Source organism: Oncorhynchus clarkii, chromosome 11, assembly GCF_045791955.1.
Source record: "Oncorhynchus clarkii lewisi isolate Uvic-CL-2024 chromosome 11, UVic_Ocla_1.0, whole genome shotgun sequence".
Classification (NCBI taxonomy): Eukaryota; Metazoa; Chordata; class Actinopteri; order Salmoniformes; family Salmonidae; genus Oncorhynchus; species Oncorhynchus clarkii.
In genome coordinates, this window is record NC_092157.1 from 31,853,057 (window position 1) to 31,873,243 (window position 20,187).

Below are 20,187 nucleotides of genomic sequence, written 5' to 3' on the forward strand. Positions count from 1 at the left end.
TGCCTTGAGGTACACTGCGTTGTCAGTGTCAAACCAAATGCAATGGATAGAGGACCTATGCCATCTAGTGGGGAGGGTCTCAATAGATGAAGAGTTGGAATGTGCCTCTGGGGTGCTATTGGGCCAAAAGGGGTCACTCCAAATGGACAGAAATATCGTCTGTCCCGTATTTAGCTTATTGGACAGACGAGGCACCTCCCCATACCCATGAGAAAAAGCATACAGGTTTCATGAGAAATTGATTCATATTATATAATTTAGGTATAACATTCAAACCTATGTATACAATTAGCAAATACACTTCCATAGTTCATCTTTCAAATGAAAAGGGACAAACTCACATTTCTGGCATGAAGGCTGAAGAGCTGTTGAATACGTTTTTTTTGTTGGTGCAGTACGCCCTCTGTGGAATATTAAGGGAAAGGGCAGACTTATCCTACAACCCATCCCTATCCTCTTCCTCAAATCATTGTCCCTTTGTCACAAAAAGACATTGAAAAACATATTTGCTTGATTGCAGAAATAGATTTATTTTCAAACAGATATAGTTGGATGTGTGAAACAATGTCATCTCCACAAATATTTTTTTTGTGCATATAAAACCACAAGACACTTCCGCTTGGAAGGTATTCCAAAGCCTTTGTTCAGTCCTAAGGCAATCTGGACTAAGGCACCACCCACCTTCAATTTACATTACACACCCCTTGGTAGCTTAAGTCCATGTAAGTTACATTCCCTCAAAGGTGTTTCAAAACAGGGAATGCCCAGATATGTTAAATGCAAAACCAACCAGATCAACGGTAAAATGTACATAATGGGTTTTTGTGTATTATTATAGTTAATTTACACAGCCAATCCGATAAAACAGTAGAAAATAAGGCATCTGCTTAAGGCTGGTGTAATGTGGGTAATGCTCATTAGGGCACGCAATGGAATACATACAAAAAAAATCTATCAAAAACAGAAATTTGTGTTTCTTCTAAGAACAGGTAGTAGTAGTCACTCCCTCCCTGTAAGTCAGATTTTTCTTCTGCTTGGTACCTAATGAACACGACTCAGGCTAGGCGCTCTGCTCCGTGGGACTCTGTCTGCGGGACTCTGCAGGGGGAGGATCACCTCCTCACAGTTTAGCCTTAGCCTGGAAGAAGCTCATGATGGCCTGCATGCACTCGTCTGAGAGCCAGCGCTCCACCAGGCGCTCCACCTCCTGGTCGTTGACAGTGTGGAGACGTTCCTTCTCTGTCCCACGGATCAGCTGCTTGGAAAGTGTTAGGGACTAGGACAGCCAGGAAACAGCAATAGGAAGAAAGTAGAGGACAAATAGACAGAATAAAAATGTGGATACAAAACAAAAGTGATACGGTCCACAAAATGTGGAAATGTGTCTATGGTTTCATTATACTGACATAAAATAATAAACAGGTTTTCAAATGCAGTGCCCTGTACTCCAGCAATTTGGATGAAATATCAATTGATGTCTACAGTCCTTTATGGTATTTTCATGCATAGCTTCTTTTTTTTTTATATTAGAAATAAAAAAGCACATTATGCCTCTAGTCCACCTTTTTAGGGAACCATAAGTAGGTTGGTCCCATATCCCTTGCATGCAATAAAGGCATCAAGCCTGTGACTTTAGAAACTGTGGATGCATTTAAATTGTGTTTTGGTTATGCCTTGCCCAATAGTAAGTGAATGGTACTGCCCAAACGACCAGTGTCACAGCGGAATCAACAGCTGAATATGAGCTGAAATCTATTAAAAGCCTTCACAACATGACAAACAATTATTGGCTTATTTTCCTACTGTTCTGAAGCAGAACGATCTGTGTTTTAACCATATTACAACTATAATTTTGCTTCCTAGTTGTCTCTAACTGCCTACCAATTGTGCACATATTGTAGCATCGCCATCAGACTATACAGAATGAATTACGCTTTCCTGTAACATTTTCCCTGCTTATTTGAGTGATTATGTAATATTGTGGCCTAGATATACTGCCATGTCCTATATTACTGACACTTAACATTTTGGAATATTCATTCAAATCACTGTAAACTGTGCTGTAATCAAATCAGACCTTGTTGAAAATGTCAATGAAATTGTGAATGAAATTCAATGTGCAGAATGTGGCTCCGGTCACTTAAAATAGTAAAAGGAGTCCGTCCACAGAAGCACAGCCACGGCCAATAACACAATACAAAATTCCTGGAACGTCCCAAAAGGAAGTTATGTAAAATACAACCAGCTTTCATCAATATTGATTCATTCAGGAATGTTTCTGAATACACAACTTTATACAAAACACACACACATTTCAAACGTTGCCTGATGTTCAATGTTTGCTGGGGATTTGACTCACATTCCTGGGAAGCTTGGCATAAGCCTTCAGTCTGGTGGCCACCTCGGTTTGGAAGCTGCTGTCGGGAAAGACCTCGGTAACCAGGCCCTGGGCACACGCCTGGGTGGCTGTCAGTTTCTTGTTGAACAGCAGCATCTCACTGGCCTAGTCACAGAGCATGACAATGTTGTCCATTAGTGTAATTTCATTCAATTCAAACTGCAAGTCTAATACATACTAAAAGAACAAAAGTAAAATAAATACCTGGGAAAACCCCTCTATGAAATGCAGAAGTTGCAGCAAAGGAACAAGGGGGAGTATCCATACCTTTGCATTGCCCATCATTTTGGGGAAGGTGTAGGAGGAGCAGGCCTCTGGGCTCTGTCCCAGCTGGCTGAAGGGGGTGTGGAATGTAGCCTGTCAGGAGGGGAGGGCACAAGTTAGGCAGGAACAGCCCCAACTGCTTACGGCAGAGTTTAGTGAAAAATGGAAGTGGAGAATGGCAATGTAGTGGTATGGGTGGTGCGCTAGTGGTCACAACACTGTTTTGCTTATTTGACCTCGATTGAGGTATGCATGTAAAACAGTGGTCTCCAATTAAGATCCTGGAGAGCTTTTCACCCAGCCCAGTATCAACACAAGTTTCAGAAAATCAACTAATCATAGTCAATATGTCAGTGCTGGTGGACAGGATCCACAGCCTGGACACCCAGTTTCTCTCTAGGACCGAAGTTTGATACCCCTAATATAAACCAATGCTAGTCTTGTACCATCAACTAACATACATATATAGAGGGAAGATATAAATGTGTTCTAAGCTAACACTGAGTGGACATGACAAAGCACCTTACCCTCTCCGTGGCGTAGACCACCTCGAACAGGCCCAGTAGAGTGACGGACACGCCCACAGCCGGACCGTTGATCACTGCAATCAGGGGCTTGGGGAAGTCGATGAATGCTTTGACAAACTCCCTACACACACACACACACACACAACCACACACACACACCACACACACACACCACACACACACACACACACACACACACACACACACACACACACACACACACACACACACACACACACACACACACACACACACACACACACACACACACACACACACACACACACACACACACACACACACACACACACACACACACGTTATAAAAATGGTTCTCTCAAAGTGAACCTCTTGCTTGCTCTTTTTGGGTAAGTCCTTACCTCAGCAACTCGCCTCCATCTTTTGCCATCTGCTGCATCCCGCCCTCAGGGATTTTGGTGAAGTTTGTCAAGTCGTTGCCACTGCAGTAGAAGTCTCCACTACCTTGAGGGGGTGAACAGGAATAGCCACATTTAACAATTAAGAAGACTGGAGCACTATTTGCAAGTCACTGCATCACTGTAAAGACTTAAAGGGGCAATTCAAAGAATTAAAAGGGGCATCCCGCCACCGTTTTGGTAAAAATCCAAAGGGATGGGGCTGGTGAAATATAAGTACTCTTAAATTAATAGACAGAGGCTGTCCATCTACGACAGCAATTTCCAACATTTAATCATGTTTTAAGGCTATAGAGTGTTTCTTTACAATTACATCGTTTACAGCTTATATTTTGGGTTCTGGTGGGGTTAGACAGTTGAACTAAGCTCAAGAGGGATTCATAAATTGTATTTTTCAAGACTCAATGGCTATATATATCATTCATTTAAAAGTCAAAAAATGGATGTAGCAATTACAGATTGCCCCTTTAAAGATGTAAAGCAGGGGTGGGGTGTCAAACTAATTCCATGGAGCCTCTGCTGTTTTTTTTGTTTTTCCTTTCAGTTAAGACCTAGACAACCAGGTGAGGAGAGACACTTACTAATCAGTGACCTTAATTCATGAATCAAGTACAAGGGAGGAGAGAACCCCCAGACACTTGGCCCTCCGTGGAATGAGATTGACACCTGTGGACTAAAGAGAGAAAAACCCACGCACAGTACATTGCAACCACATGCTTTTTTGTGCACCATAATAAACTGTGTGTAATATACTGTGTTCTGGCTTTTCTTTAGTCCTAGTGTTCATTTTTGGCCCAGCAGTGCACAGTGATCTCAGAAAGTATTCAGACACCTTGAATTTTTCCACATTTTGTTAGGTTACAGCCTTATTCAAAAATGTATTCAATTGTTATTTTTCCTCATCAATCTACACACAGTACCACAAAGGGGTATTGTGTGTAGGGGCTCCCGAGTGGAGCAGCGGTCTAAGGCACTGAGTCTCAGTGCTAGAGGCATCACTACAGACCCTGGTTCCATTCCAGGCTGAGTCCCATAGGGCGGCGCACAATTGGCCAAAAGTCATCCGGGTTAGGCTTTGGCGGGGTAAGCCACAATTGTAAATACGAATTTGTTCTTAACTGACTTGAATAGTTAAATAAAGGTTAAATAAAATGAAGACAAAGATAAAACAGGCTCTTAGAGATTTTTGGTAATTTATAAAATAATTTAAACTGAAATACCACATTTACACAAGTATTCAGACCCTTTCCTCAGTACTTTGTTGAAGCACCTTTGGCAGCGATTACAGCCTTGGGTCTTCTTGGGTATGATGATACAAGCATGGCACACCTGTATTTAGGGAGTTTCTCCCATTCTTCTCTGCAAATCCCCTCAAACTCTGTGAGGCTGGATGGGGAGTGTTGCAGACCAGCTATTTTCAGGTCACTCCAGAGATCGGGTTCAAGTCTGGGCTCTGACTGGGCCACTAAAGGACATTCAGAGACTTGTCTCAAAACCACTCCTTGGTTGTCTTGACTTTGTGCTTAGGGTTGTTGTCCCATTGAAAGCTGAATCTTTGTCCTAGTCTGAGGTCCTGAACGCTCGGGAGCAGGTTTTCAATAAAGATATCTGTACTTTGCTCTGTTCATCGTTGCCTCGATCCTGCCTAGTCTCCCAGTCCCTGCCGCTGAAAAACATCCCCACAGCATGATGCTGCCACCACTATGCTTCACCATAGGGATGGTGCCAGGTTTCCTCCAGATGTGGCGCTTGGCATTCAGGCCAAATAGTTCAATCTTGGTGTCATCAGACCAGAGAATCTTGTTTCTCATGGTCTGAGAGTCTTTAGGTGCCTTTTGGCAAACTCCAAGAGGGCTGTCATGTACCTTTCACTGAGGAGTGGATTCAGTCTGGCCACTCCACCATAAAAGCCTGATTGGTGGAGTGCTGCAAAGGCTGCTGTCCTTCTTGAAGTTTCTCCCATCTCCATAGAGGAACTCTAGAGCTCTGTCAGAGTGATCATTGGGTTCTTGGTCACCCCCCTAACAAAGGCCTTTCTCTCCCGATTGCTCAGTTTGGCCGGGCTGCCAGCTCTAGAAAGAGCCTTGGTGGTTTCAAACTTCCTCCATTTAAGAATAATGGTGGGCACACTGTTCTTGGGCACCTTCAATGCTGCAGACATTTTTTGGTACGCTTCCCCAGATAACCGCCTCGACACAATCCTGTCTCTGAGCTCTACGGACAATTTCTTTGACCACATGGCTTGGTTTGACAGGTGTGTGCCTTTCCAACTCATATCCAATCAGTTAAATTTACCACAGGTGGACTCCAATCAAGTTGTAGAAACATCTGGTGGACTTCAATAAAGTTGTAGAAACATCTCAAGGATGATCAATGGAAACAGGATGCACCTGAGCTCAATTTCGAGTCTCATATCAAAGGGTCTGAATACTTAAGTAAATAAGGTATTTCTGTTTTTCATTTTGAATACATTTGCAAACATTTCTAAAAACCTGTCTTTGCCTTGTCATTATGGGGTATTGCGTGTAGATTTTAGAATAAGGCTGTAACGTAACAATATGGAAAAAGTCAAGGGGTTTGACTACTTTCTGAATTCACTGCATGTTACTCGTTTCAGGAAACTAGGCATATGTCGCACGGCACTACTTCATAGGAGCGCCACATGAACGTAAACTTTTTTTTGTTTTATCAAAATGCGTTTTTTGGCCGTCTGGAACATGTGAACTTTCATGTGCCTTAATAACAAACTTGTATGCCATCTGTAAATATTAATAACATTGTTAAATTACAAGCTTAGTTTGTTTAGCCACGAAAAAAATACATAACCTTCCCGCCGAGAGACGAGGTCAGATTGGTCCGCCATGTAGCACGCTTCTGTCTATAATATGAGCTGGTCAGTATGGGTAGGTAATCCTTTGTGACGCTGCTTTTTTGAAAGATATTACGTTGGAGAACTGCATAAAAGTTGCTCTCCACGTTCTGGAGGACCGAGTTTTGAAATCAGTGGAATTAGAGTATGATAGAGAAAATTCTGGTGTTTAATTGCAAATATGCAGACAGAGTCGAAAAAGAACACAGAAGGCTGTTGTATAAAACACCTGTCTCCGGATTACATCTTCAAACTAAGGGCAACCATGGCATCCGTGACAGAGAGGGAGAAGTGTCCATCCATGTATATGGGTAAAATAGTCTAGCTAGCTACATTTTCACGTTACACGTTACTAATTTTGTCAGAAAGTCGTTTTCATTTCAAGAAAAAGTTTACTGTTAGTTAGCTAACATTATGTGTATGATCTGTGTAGTAATTGAACCTGGTTGGTTAGCTACCTGCAGATTCATGCAGGGAAGTAACATCTGTGTAGTAATTGAACCTGGTTGGTTAGCTACCTGCAGATTCATGCAGGGAAGTAACGTTATGAGTTGGGATTATGGTTTACTGTTTAGCTAGCTACATGCCTAAACAAGACTCCCTTATGCAAGTAACTATTTCAAATGAATGCTTACGAAGTCACTGTGAAAGCTGTCAATAGTCAGTTAGCTAAGGTGCTTGACTGCTGTTAGGTCAGAACGATCGGATCAACCCTACTTTTCAGCCAGAGCGCCCAGTGTGCGCTATGAATGCTCTGAGAACGAAACTATTTGAATTTACGAACAAACAATCATAACGCTCTGAGTTACGAACGCCCTGAGCACACTCTGGCACTCCAGATTAAATTTACGAACACACCCGTAGTATAAGCCAGCCTTTAGTCTTGAAATCTTTAGTTATTTAGCACATAGCCTCACATGTGAATCTTTAACTTCTTGGTGACTGGGGGGCAGTATTGAGTAGCTTGGATGAATAAGGTGCCCAGAGTAAACCTCCTGCTACTCAGCCATCGAATATGCAAATAATTAGTATGTTTGGATAGAAAACACTCTGTAGTTTCTAAAACTGTTTGAATGATGTCTGTGAGTATAACAGAACTCATTTGGCAGGCGAAAACCTGAGAAAGAAATCCAACCAGGAAGTGGGAAATCTGAGGTTGGTCGATTTTCAACTCAGCCCCTATTGAAGATACAGTGGGATATTGGTCATGTTTCACTTCCTAAGGCTTCCACTAGATCTCAACCGTCTTTAGAAAATTGTTTGAGGCTTCTACTGTAAAGGAAGGGCTCATAAGGGCTCTTTGAGTCAGTGGCAGAGTGCCACAGGCTCGTGACACGCGGTAATGCGAGAGGTGGCTCCCGTTCCATTGCATTTCTGAAGACACAGGAATTCTCCGGTTGGAACATTATTGAAGATTTATGTTAAAAACATCCTAAAGATTGATTCTATACATCGTTTGACATGTTGCTACGGACTGTAACAGAACTTTTTGACATTTCGTCTGCTCCTAGTGAACGCACTTCGTGACTGGATTGGTTAACAAAACGTGCTAACAAAAGTAGCTATTTGGACATAAATGATGGACATTATCGAACAAATCAAACATTTATTGTGGAACTGGGATTCCTGGGAGTGGATTCTGATGAAGATCAAAGGTAAGTAAATATTTATAATGCTATTTCTGACTAATGTTGAATACACAACATGGCAGATATCTTTTTGGCTTGTTGGGTCTCTGAACGCCATACTCAGATTATTGCATGGTTTGCTTTTTTTGTAAAACTATTTTTAAATCTGACACAGCGGTTGCATTAAGAAGAAGTTTATCTAAAGTTCCATGTATAATAGTTGTATCTTTTATCAATGTTTATTATGAATATTTCTGTGAATTGATGTGGCTCTGTGCAAAATCACTGCATGTTTTGGAACTACTGAACATAACACGCCAATGTAAAATGAGATTTTTGGATATAAATATGCACTTTACAGAACAAAACATACATGAAGTCCTATGAGTGTCATCTGATGAAGATCATCAAAGGTTAATGATTAATTGTACCTATATTTCGGCTTTTTGTGACTGTTGTTCTGTGACTTGGTGGTGACCTAAAAATCTTTTGTGTTTTTTTCACGGTAAAGCCTTTTTAAAATCAGACTCTGTGGTTGGATTAATGAGAATTTTCATCTTTAAAATGGTGTAAAATACTTGTATGATTGAGGAATTTTAATTATGAGATTTTTGTTGTTTTGAATTTGGCGCCCTGCATTTTCACTAGCTGTTGGAGGGGTGGGACACTACTGTCCCGAATATCCCAGAGAGGTTAAAGAGATGGGTGGAGCTAAAGCTTAAAGGGGTGTGAACGATGCTGCATGAGTGTAGACAAAGAGCTCTCCAGTCAGTACCAAAACATTTAAGGGCCATTTTCTCAAAAGTGAGGTTACAAGTTCATCAACTTTCAAAGCAGAATTACTTTCCCATTGTTCCTCAAGTGTAGTGTATGATATACCATTTTCTAGCTCTGAGGCTCTACTTTCATTCAATGTAAAAATAAAAAATAAAAAAACATTTCAAATTTTGTTACACAAGACCAAATCGAGCTGGTCGGTCACATATTCATATCACCGATGCTCTCTTTAATGGATTCACTATTTCAAATGGGATGAATAGGTTGGTTGGCTCTACCTGTGATTACAGTAATGACAGAGTCATCTTTGCCAGATTCCTCCAGAGCCTTGATGATCTCGTTGTACATCTGGATAGAAGGAGGAAAACAATAGAATTGAAGAACTAGATGATTACTGGATATTTGGGATGCGCATAGTCAGTTGGAAATGTCACTATTACAGTGCTTTTACAGTGCTTGTCTTATTTCTTGTTTGTTTCACAATAAAACATATTTTGCATCTTCAAAGTGATAGGGATGCTATGTAAATCAAATGATACAACCCCCCCCCCCAAAAAAAAAAAATTGTAATTCCAGGTTGTAAGGCAACAAAATTGGAAAAATGCCAAGGGGGGTGAATACCTTCGTAAGCCACTCTACAAGGCATGCCACAAAATGCCACTGGTGAATCTGCAGCAAACCTTTGGAAACAATATTTATTGCCACTAGTGGCAATAACACTAGTGGCAAAGACACGAGTTCCAAGACCAGTAACAGCTGATGACCAGTCTGTGGGAGAAGAAAGCTTAGTTTCCATTTTCCAACAGAGTTATCTAGCTACTTACCAAAGTTGTCCAGTGAGTGTCTAACTTAATTAAACTTCATAATTATGTTAGCTAATTGATGCCTAGTTAGCAATGTTATGCTTTATGGGATAGAGTGAAACACATTTTGTTTATCAGTTTCAATCCGTCAGTACCACTGACTGGCTAGCGCTTAGCTAGCTATCATATTTTTGCACAATTAATGTGATAGCTAGCTAGCTAACTAATTATTTGCCTAAGCCTTTTTAGGTGAATACATTGTTGTTTTTAATAACAATATGCCATTCAATATGCTAGTGTCACTGTTCAGTAAAATGTTAGCTAGCACAACAGCTAAGGTAGCAACAATATTAGCTGATTTGACAAAGCGAAAGTTCACTTTCGTAGATGGATACCCTTCCCTTAGCCGTGGTGTTGGAAGAGGATGCATCAAAACCCTTTGAGTGAATCGTCTTCAAACTTAAGGTAAGCAAATAAATGTATTATCATAAATGTAAATTCTGACTTTGTAACAATTAGATCTTTCATTGCTTTAAACTAGTAGCTCGCTCATCTTGTTCATGTGTTGTTCCTTCTCTCTTTCTTTCTAGATGTAATCAAGACAGATTGACTGAAGGCTTCAAACTAAGGAAAGAGAAATGTGTGCTCCAGGTCAAGGTTCCTAGCATGGCTTTGAGATGTAAGTTAACAATAATTCATTTTAGAACAATATACACCTGAGTCAGGAAAAATAAACAACTAGTAGACAACTGGCTCTTAAAACTTCTTGCTCCTACCTGAGACGCAGATGTCTCAACTAGACACCTGGAAATGCAAATGTGCTACGCTAAATGCTAAATGTACTCGTTAAAACTCAAACGTTCATTAAAACACACATGCAGGGTATTGAATTAAAGCTACACTCGTTGTGAATCTAGTCATCAAGTCCGAATTTTAAAATGCTTTTCGGCGAAAGCATGAGAAGCTATTATCTGATAGCATGCAACACCCCGAATACCTGAAGTCCCAGATTCCAAGAACACGGGATGAGATGTTACTTTGTGCAAGCACTTCCAAGAGTTCATGAACAGTGAGCCTGGTGAAATTTGGGGAGCGCATCGTCAGTAGTGTACCTTTGGTTCCTAGGGTGTTTCGGCCTTTCACACTATACACCCTCCCCAAAGGCAGCCAGCGACAGGCTGATCAATCCTACGCTTGCGTCCCATTCCCAATTAGTCATAGGAGTTGCCTTGTTGTTGATAGCCAACATCCCATGGGACTATGCATGGCAGGGGCGTCCTCCTCCCTGAGTCAAGCATTGTTGACCGCATACCTCCTGGCCCTCTCACTTCGGGGCCCAGCTGGGGTCTTTCCTCTTCATCCAGAGCCACTGACTGCTGCCTTCTGCCGGCTCCGATACAGCTTTGATTGCCGAACGCTGGCTCTGGCCCTTAATTCCCAGGTCTCTAAGCTGGTTGTAGATGTTGCCACAAAACCTCTGCAATTGCCGGCCAATGTCAGCTAGCATTTTCCAGTCGCAGGCCAAGCGCAGCTGGTCTCGCTCTAATGGTGTAGAGCCGCTCTTCGGTGGTTAAGCCCCTTCGCGGACAAAGGTCGTCCGTAAGGGGTGTGATGCTGCTGGGGGTGGTAGGGAGTTGGTGGCAGCTCGCTTGTTCTCCAGGGCGGACGCAAGGTTTATAAGGACTTGGTTGTGATGCCAAGTGTAGCGTCCTTGGGTGAGGCTTGTTTTACACTCTGTGAGAATGTGCCTGAGGCTGGCTGGCATGGAACAGAGGGCACAGTCCGGATATTCACCATACCATTGATGAAGATTAACTGGTGTTGGAAGGACGTCATATGTTGCTCTGATGGAAAAGCTCAACAGCCTCGCTTCCATGGCCCACAGATCCTTCCAGCTGATCTTCCTCTTCTCCACACTGTCCCATCGAGTCCACTGTCCCTGTTTGGCAAGAGAGACTGCCTTGGCCCACCTTGCAGCCTCCTCCTGATGGCGTACTTCCTGCACTACCATCTTCCGCCGCTCTGGTGCAGTGGCCTTACTCCAAGCAGCACGGCTAGTTAGCCCAAGGCCTCCTCTCCCTTGCTGAACATGACCCACAATGTCAGCATGTCTGAGGGCTGCTGTTGCCTCCTGGACTGCTTTTCCTGGCCTCCATTTGCGCCCAGTTGCCAAGGTCGGCGCGTTGTTGCTCACCACTGGGTCTCCAGATTCGTTCAGTGTCATCTGGAGCCTGGTTTTTGCACACTTGAATTCCTCTGTTAGAGACTGGTGAGGGGCAGCTTGAGGACACCATCCTTTTCCACTTCCGATGCCTTCTTCCACTGTTTCTTAAGCTGTCTCCTTTCTTGAACGAGGCGCTTGATTTCTTGTTGCCTAATGGAAACTGGTGGGGTTGGAACCTTTCTCCCGCCTTTTGCACTCCAAAGCTTTCTGCCCTGTACTCATAGATGATGTCCCCCATCCTCTCCAACTTCTTCTCCACGGTGCCTCGAAGTTTCTCGAGGGTCAAGGTAAGGTCAGTATTCACTGTTTCCCACAACTTCTTGTCACTGGCGCCAGGCCACTTCCTCTCGACTGCAGGTCTGGGAGGCTGGGTGAGTTCCACTCCTGTTGTTGGTTCCACCTCAGTTGTTACTTCGGTGCTTGAGTTTACGTCCTCCATGACAGTGGTACTGATGCACTGCAAACTATGGTTTGCGTCCAGTTGCTGTGCTTCATTCGACTGATTTGATCGCTTTCGCAGAAAGTAATCAATGCGGGGCCTCTGTCTCTCTTTACCCAAACACCCCTTCTTCCCCTGGTGGATCCTCAACCCATGGTGTGATGTAACTTTCCTCCAACCACAGATACATACCTGCATCTGTTTGTGGCCTGCTGTTGCAGCAGAACTTGTGACAGTTGCTGTGGTGTTCTCTTGTGCTGTGCTCTCATTACTCGTAGTCATTTCCGGTCCAGTCGTTACCATGTTGTCAGCCGATGAGTCATCTTCCGCCCCCGCTCTCGCAGACTCTAGGGGTATTCTCGTATGTTGACTTTCTATAGCTAAAGCGGATGTTTCCAACATACTGCGAAGCATGGGAAACTACAGAAATTGTAAGCTACCCCATGACTGTCCCAGTGGGGTCTATTTCCTCCTGTCAGCCGTCTCTCCGTGCCGCCACAAGGACTTTCCCCTGTTGTCAGATCTTTCTCAGCAGTCACTGGACAAGTCCAGATATTCAGATTCCAAGAACACAGGATGAGATGTTACTATCCTTTGTGCAAGCAGTTCCAAGAGTTCATGAACAGTGAGCCTGGTGAAATTTGGGGAGTGCATCGTCAGTAGTGTACCTTTGGTTCCTAGGGTGTTCCAGCCTTTCACACTATACACCCTCCTCAAAGGCGGCCAGTGACAGGGTGATCAATCCTACGCAGTTTATGCTAGCTAGATTGTTTGTTTATATAGCATTTATACAAGGCAGAGACATTTTATTGCTGAAAAATATATACACTACATTACCAAAAGTATGTGGACACTAGGGCTGTTACAGTGACCGTAATACCGCAACACTGGCGGTCACGAGTCATGATGGCAGTCAAATTCCACATGACCGTTTAGTCACAGTAATTAGGCTTCTCCAAGGTCTGATGCTGCTAATCATCAGTAGCCTACCAAACAAGTGCTTGTCAAATTGTGAATGAAAGACTGATGAAGTGTGTACAAACCTGCACAAAAACACAAAGCAGAGCTCATGCCTTCAATGCAACTTTTTTCAAATCCTCATCAGTCGCACCATACAGCCTTAGAATGTATAAAAATCTAAACATACATCAACATTTCTATCACAACTAAAGTTACATAAATAACTCTAAATTATACAGTTGTTGTTATACAGCATATACAGTTGAGGTCGGAAGTTTACATAAACCTTAGACAAATATATTTAAACTCAGTTCACAATTCCTGGCATTTAATCCTAGTAAAAATGCCCTGTCTTGGGTCAGTTAGGATCACCACTTTATTTTAAGAATGTGAAATGTGAGAATAATAGTAGAGGGAATTATTTATTTCAGCTTTAATTTCTTTCATCACATTCCCAGTGGGTCAGATTCCCAGTGGGTCAGAAGTTTACATACACTCAATTAGTATTTGGTAGCAATGGGCCACAAGCTTCCCACAATAAGTTGATAAGAATTTTGGCCCATTCCTCCTGACAGAGCTGGTGTAACTGAGTCAGGTTTGTAGGCCTCCTTGCTCGCATGCGCTTTTTCAGTTCTGCCCACATATTTTCTATGGTATTGAAGTCAGGGCTTTGTGATGGCCACTCCAATACCTTGACTTTGTTGTCCTTAAGCCATTTTGCCACAACTTCGAAAGTATGCTTGCCAATTTGGTAGACACATTTGCGACCAAGCTTTAACTTCCTGGCTGATTTTTGGGTTTTAAAAAAAAAGTTTTACTCCTTTTTCTCCCCAATTTCGTGGTATCCAATTGTTTTTTTTAGTAGCTACTATCTTGTCTCATCGCTACTAACTTGTCTCACCGTACGGGCTCGGGAGAGACGAAGGTTGAAAGTCATGCGTCCTCCGATACACAACCCAACCAAGCCACACTGCTTCTTAACACAGCGCACATCCAACCCGGAAGCCAGCCATACCAATGTGTCGGTTGGTCCCACCTTTGCTGCTATAACAGCCTTCACTCTACTGGGAAGGATTTCTACTAGATGTTGGAACGTTGCTGCGGGGACATGCTTCCATTCGGCCACAAGAGCATTAGTGAGGTTGGGCACTGATGTTAGGTGATTAGTCCTGGCTCGCAGTCTGCATTTCAACTCATCCCAAAAGGTGTTCGATAGGGTTCAAATCAAATTGTATTTGTCACATACACATGGTTAGCAGATGTTAATGCGAGTGTAGCGAAATGCTTGTGCTTCTAGTTCCGACAATGCAGTAATAACCAACAAGTAATCTAGCTAACAATTCCAAAACTACTACCTTATAGACACAAGTGTAAGGGGATAAAGAATATGTACATAAAGATATATGAATGAGTGATGGTACAGAGAGGCATAGGCAAGATACAGTAGATGGTATTGAGTGCAGTATATACATATGAGATGAGTATGTAAACAAAGTGGCATAGTTAAAGTGGCTAGTGATACATGTATTACATAAAGATGCAGTAGATGATATAGAGTACAGTATATACGTATACATATGAGATGAATAATGTAGGGTATGTAAACATTATATTAGGTAGCATTGTTGAGGTCAGGGTTCTGTGCAAGCCAGTCAACTTCTTCCACACTGATATCATCAAACCATTTCTGTATGTACCTTGCATGCTGAAACAGGAACTGGCCTTCTCCAAACTGTTGCCTCCAAAATCGGAAGCACAGAATCGTCTAGAATGTCATTCTAAGCTGTAGAGCGAAGATTTCCCTTCACTGGAACAGTGAGTTTTACAACCATGGACAGGCATTTTTTTTTACGCACTACGCGCTTCAGCATTTAGAGATCCCGTTCTGTGAGCTTGTGTGGCCTACCACTTTGCAACTGTGCTGTTGTTGCTCCTCGATGTTTCCACTTCACAATAACAGAGCTTACAGTTGACCCGGGCAGCTCTACTCTAGCTGGACAGAAATATGACGAACTGAAAGGTGGCATCCCATGACGGTACAACGTTGAAAGTCAATGAGCACTTCAGTAAGGCCATTCTACTGCCAATGTTTGTCTATGGATATTGCATGGCTGTGCATACCTTACAATTATTTGAGAACATAGCCCAGCAGACAAATCATTACAAACAGCAACCAGCCAAGTAGAAGTCAGAAATAGATATAAAATTAATCACTTACCTTTGATGATCTTCATATGGTTGCACTGAGAAGACATTCATTGATTCAATAAATGTTCCTTTTGTTCGATAATGTCTCTTTATATCCAAAAACCTCTGTTTTGTTTGAGCGTTTTCTTCAGTAATCCACAGGCTCAAACGCAGTCACAACAGGCAGAAGAAAAATCCAAATTGTCTCCGTAAAGTTCATAGAAACATGACAAATGATGTTAATATTCAATCCTCAGGTTGTTTTTAGCCTAAATAATCAATAATATTTCAACCGGACAATAACGTCGTCAATATAAAAGATAAACAAGAAAGGCACTCTCTCGGTCGCGCGCATGAAAAAGCTCTGTGACACGGCAGGGTCCACTCATTTAGACTGCTTTTACTCCCTAATTTTTCAGAATACAAGCCTGAAACAATTTCTAAAGACATCTAGTGGAAGGCATAGGAACTGCAATTTGAGTCCTAAGTCAATGGATACTGTAATGGCATTGAATAGAAAACTAACAACAACAAAAAATCCTACTTCCTGAATGGATTTTTCTCTGGTTTTCGCCTGCCAAATCAGTTTTGTTATACTCACAGACATTATTTGAACAGTTTTGGAAACTTTAGAGTGGTTTCTATCCAAATCTACTAATTATATGCATATCCTATCTTCTGGGCTTGAGTAGAAGGCAGTTTAATTTGGGCATGCTTTTCATCCAAAATTCCAAATGCTGCCCCCTACCCTAGAGAAGTTAAGACATTGAAAACATGTTTAGTAAGTTTAGTTCTCACTGGGAAGCAAGTTCATTTAAAGTTATATGTGTAACCAAAAACCTGATTTGCATACACAATGAGTTATTAGCAAACAGATTGTTTGCCATAAGCTTCACAAAATGATTTGCCAGAAGTTCAAAAGTCACCGCTAGATGTTTGCCAGAAGCCTGTTTTTTTTCTTGTAAGGGTGATGTTGGGAGGAGGGAATAGACAATGACACGAATGCCTAATAACTTAATTGATGTACCTCCACATTGATGGCGTTCTTCTTCTGTGGCCTATTGAACCGGATAGTGGTGACGTTGTCCTCTGTGGAGACTAGCAGCGTGTCAAAGGAGGCAGCGCTCCCAGTGGGCTGTGCGGCTACCACAGGTCCCTCAGGAGCGAGGAGAGAATCAATCAGGTCCACATACTGCTGTCTGGCTTCTTCCTGAGAGGGAGGAATAGAGAGTTATACAATGTATCAATGTATGCCTGTCAATGTCATCATGTGAAGAAAATGGCACTTTAGCACATTGAGGACATTAGAGTTGTTTTTTTATGGGCACTGAAAATTGTGACATTTAACAAACTTGGGAGGAATAGCCTTGATAGACAAATGGGTATATTTCTCCTGAGCTTTTGTATAATTTCAGCTAGTAGTTTTGAAAGTAGTGTTCACGAGCCAAAACGGTCCCCGAAAATTGTAAAGTTGTGAACTACATCATCCATTTCGTATGATATGTTACGTCCTGAATAACAAAAAAAACATGTTTTGCAATCTGTATACAGTATGTTACAAATTCCAATTCGTACAATAAATTATGAATTAATAAGTGCTTAATATCTTCAATAAAATGTGTATGACAGTGCTGTTATGTATATTCAATAATAGACTGCAGATTACCTGAGATACAGATCCCAGAGACTTCCAGGCATCCCATTTGGCCTTGCCGACAAAGTCAAGCATCCCTGGCTTGGGGGTGTTACAGGGTCCCTGAGTAGCCTAATAAGACAACAAAGAGAGAGGAGAAGATACTAAAATGGGAGGATCAGTGTCTCCAATAGACTTTAAGGTGCTTACTTTCTTCATCCTGTCTCCTTCATGCACTCTGATAGGTTAACAATCTGGGTCATTGTCATTAGGTCTCAAATGAAAGAAAACAGACTGAAACAGGGAGGGACTACTTTGACTTGTCCAATAAGAAACTGCCCTGGATAGCTTTACAACCATTACAACAGATGTAATTCATCTACAGTACAATGGAAACTTGTATTTTTGCTGACACAGCATCCATCGTGCAAACACCCAATCACATACATACACACGACAGCCTAATGGCAGAACTACATCTAGCAAGCACATAGGGGGCGATAAAACAATGAAGGGAACCTAAGTGGGCCGACATGAGCATGGGCGATGGAGCGTGAACAGGGCGGGACCAAAGTTGGGAAAAGCTGAAATGTATTCACATACTCCACGACATCGCATTGTTATTGACCAATCAAAGCTTACTATAGTTTCCAGACCCTACTGGATTGGCTGTTGATACCTAGCATTAGCTAGCCTCCGACATGAGGGCGAGGTTAGCATGGCTATCCCTATAGTGAATCACTGAGGTAAGACCCATATAGGGTCAGTTGAGTCAGCAGAGTTGATGCCAGCAACCCTCAGGATTTTTCCTGTAAGCCCTGAGATTCAAAATCTTCAACTGTTCAAATACTGGCCCGCTTCTATAACCCCAAAGCTTTCTGTCATCCACTCAATACAACTGTGACAAAGCAAAACTGAACAAGGAGCCCACCCCCTCTATCGCTCATGCTCTTGATGTTCGGAGACATGACAGCCAAGTAGCTAATAACAAAGACCTTTCACCTGTTTGAAGAGAGCATAGATTTTCAGCTTGGCCTCATTGCCAGGGTCTTTCTTCAGCGTGCCCATCTGACTCTTTGCACAGTTGAATTGCTCCACCGTTGCCCCCATCATAGAATCAGCTGTGTGCAGCTTCAGAGTGGGAATATGTTATACTTGGACAGCCCTGAAGAGATCATTTCAGGACAAATGAGTGACATAGCTAACTGGTACTGTTTCCTAAACAATTATGAACTGCCACAAAAGGTTAAATAATATTATACATAAGCCTAAATGTTTCAATAAAATGCAAAATCACAAATTAACTTGGCTGAGGGCACTAAGATCGCTCTGAACACCTACAATGACCTTTTTAAATTATCACATTGGATATGGGGAGGATTGGGACAGGATGACACATAAATGTACTGTGAGTGTTGCAGTACTGTTTGTGATACAACCATGTTGTGACAGAATTCGATGGGCCATCAATAATTAGTTACTTGACGATTCCTCTGATTTTCATTCATTGGTAGTTAGACACACCCTCATTGGTCTGATGATTAGACAAGGCTCATAAATCTGGATGTGGGGGAAAGGTCATAGTTATTGAAAGTTTAGCTACTTTGGCTAGCAAGCTATAACCACAGAATATTTGCTTTAACTAGAAGTATTAACTAGCTAGCTACCAAGCAGATCATCATGCAAGCTTTTGTGGTGGAAGCGGATACGCTGGAATGTAGGGTAATTTATGTACGGTAGATCTCCTACAGAACAGCTCAGCGATTATTAGCAAGCATGGTTGAGTAAACATCTTTCCAAGCAAGACAGACACCACTTGCTCGTGAGTCGTGCAGAAATTAACCGGTAACGTTATCTGTGCAGAACATGACATCTTTGAGACAACCTTAGCTAAATACAGGCACCGATAGAGGCTCTCGTGCCAACCAGCTAAAACTTCATGGTGAAAATTAAATGACCATTCGTTTCCATTAATCATTGAGCTATGCTAAACTAGCAATCTATTGCTCCCTTCATACTGAACAGCTAAAGTAAAATCTACTCAGTTTAACCTCAGCTCCGTGCACCATGTCCACATCAAGTTAGCAGTAAATCCACCTTGCAAGTGAGTGTGGTGTTTTTAGGTAATCTTACCTGAAAAATCGCCACGGTGAAAATATGCGTAAAGCTACAGACATGACAGTGGTGTAACTTCAGTCCAAAGTACAGTAGCAGGCCTGGTTGTACAAGACTTTTCGAATAAATTAATTCACTGTTTACAATCCAGAACCCTCCCCCTCACCTTCGTTGCTTTCACCATTGGCTAATGCCTTGTTTACATCCTGACGTGTTCATTACGCCGTACGTCATCTTCATGCAATCTCGTACCTCTACTGGACAGAGAGCATAAAGTCAATAATAGGGGTGCCTTCTCAATTGGAACCTCCTCGTGTCATGTTTCCTCTTTGCTCGTCTCCTTCTCACAACCCATTGGAGGAGAAGGTCAGAGGGGCGGGACCTCTGGCTTTCTCATACAATGGGTTTTGACTAAGACAAGGAGAAAGGACTGGGGACCGGGAAAGGACACAAGGACCAAAAAAAGAGAAAAGGCCACAGTTTCACAACACAAGACAGGATGGAGGAGATCATAGTCGCTTATCAGATATCACATTTATTTTGGGAGATTGTAAAATAGGACCTTTTCATTCAGACAGAAGTAAAATATTGGGCGCATTTTGGCTGGTCACTTTTGTCAAGCGGTTGACCATCGTTGGTCACAGCCTTTCAAATTGTGATGCATTATCTGCTCATAAAAATGATCATACTCGCAACCATGTGGAAGAAATGAAGAACATTACAAAAATCATGTGATCAAAGGTCATGGAGTTTTTGACGAAACTGCAGTTGCTTCTCACCAACTGCACCATGCAGCCATCACCTGTCATCCTCAAATTGTTTCTCTAACCTAGATGGTAGATACTGTAGCTAGCCACTGCCATCTAATAATTATCGTAAAAAAAACAAACGTCATTACCATCACAATAAACTAAAGCGGGAGGCAA

General features: G+C 42.2%; 1 protein-coding gene across 5 annotated transcripts; it reads right to left on the reverse strand.

Annotated features, from left to right (window-relative positions):
- Positions 1–266: 266 nt before the first annotated feature.
- Positions 267–19,446, reverse strand: LOC139420434 (enoyl-CoA delta isomerase 2-like). 5 transcript variants are annotated; one of them, XM_071170566.1, is made up of 11 exons: positions 19,280–19,430; positions 18,628–18,706; positions 18,149–18,311; positions 17,180–17,278; positions 16,541–16,723; positions 9,179–9,248; positions 3,570–3,672; positions 3,190–3,310; positions 2,666–2,755; positions 2,360–2,503; positions 267–1,276 (listed from the first exon to the last, which is right to left on the reverse strand). In XM_071170566.1, the coding sequence occupies exons 3-11, from the start codon at positions 18,257–18,259 to the stop codon at positions 1,121–1,123; spliced, it is 1,077 nt and encodes a 358-aa protein (XP_071026667.1). In that variant the 5' UTR covers positions 18,260–18,311; positions 18,628–18,706; positions 19,280–19,430; the 3' UTR covers positions 267–1,120. The 5 variants fall into 5 exon arrangements, with proteins under 5 accessions (XP_071026667.1, XP_071026668.1, XP_071026664.1 ...); XM_071170567.1 differs by having other exon boundaries at positions 506–1,276; positions 18,586–18,706; positions 19,280–19,446; XM_071170563.1 differs by lacking the exon at positions 18,628–18,706 and having other exon boundaries at positions 506–1,276; positions 19,280–19,386.
- Between the last annotated feature and the right edge of the window lie 741 nt (positions 19,447–20,187).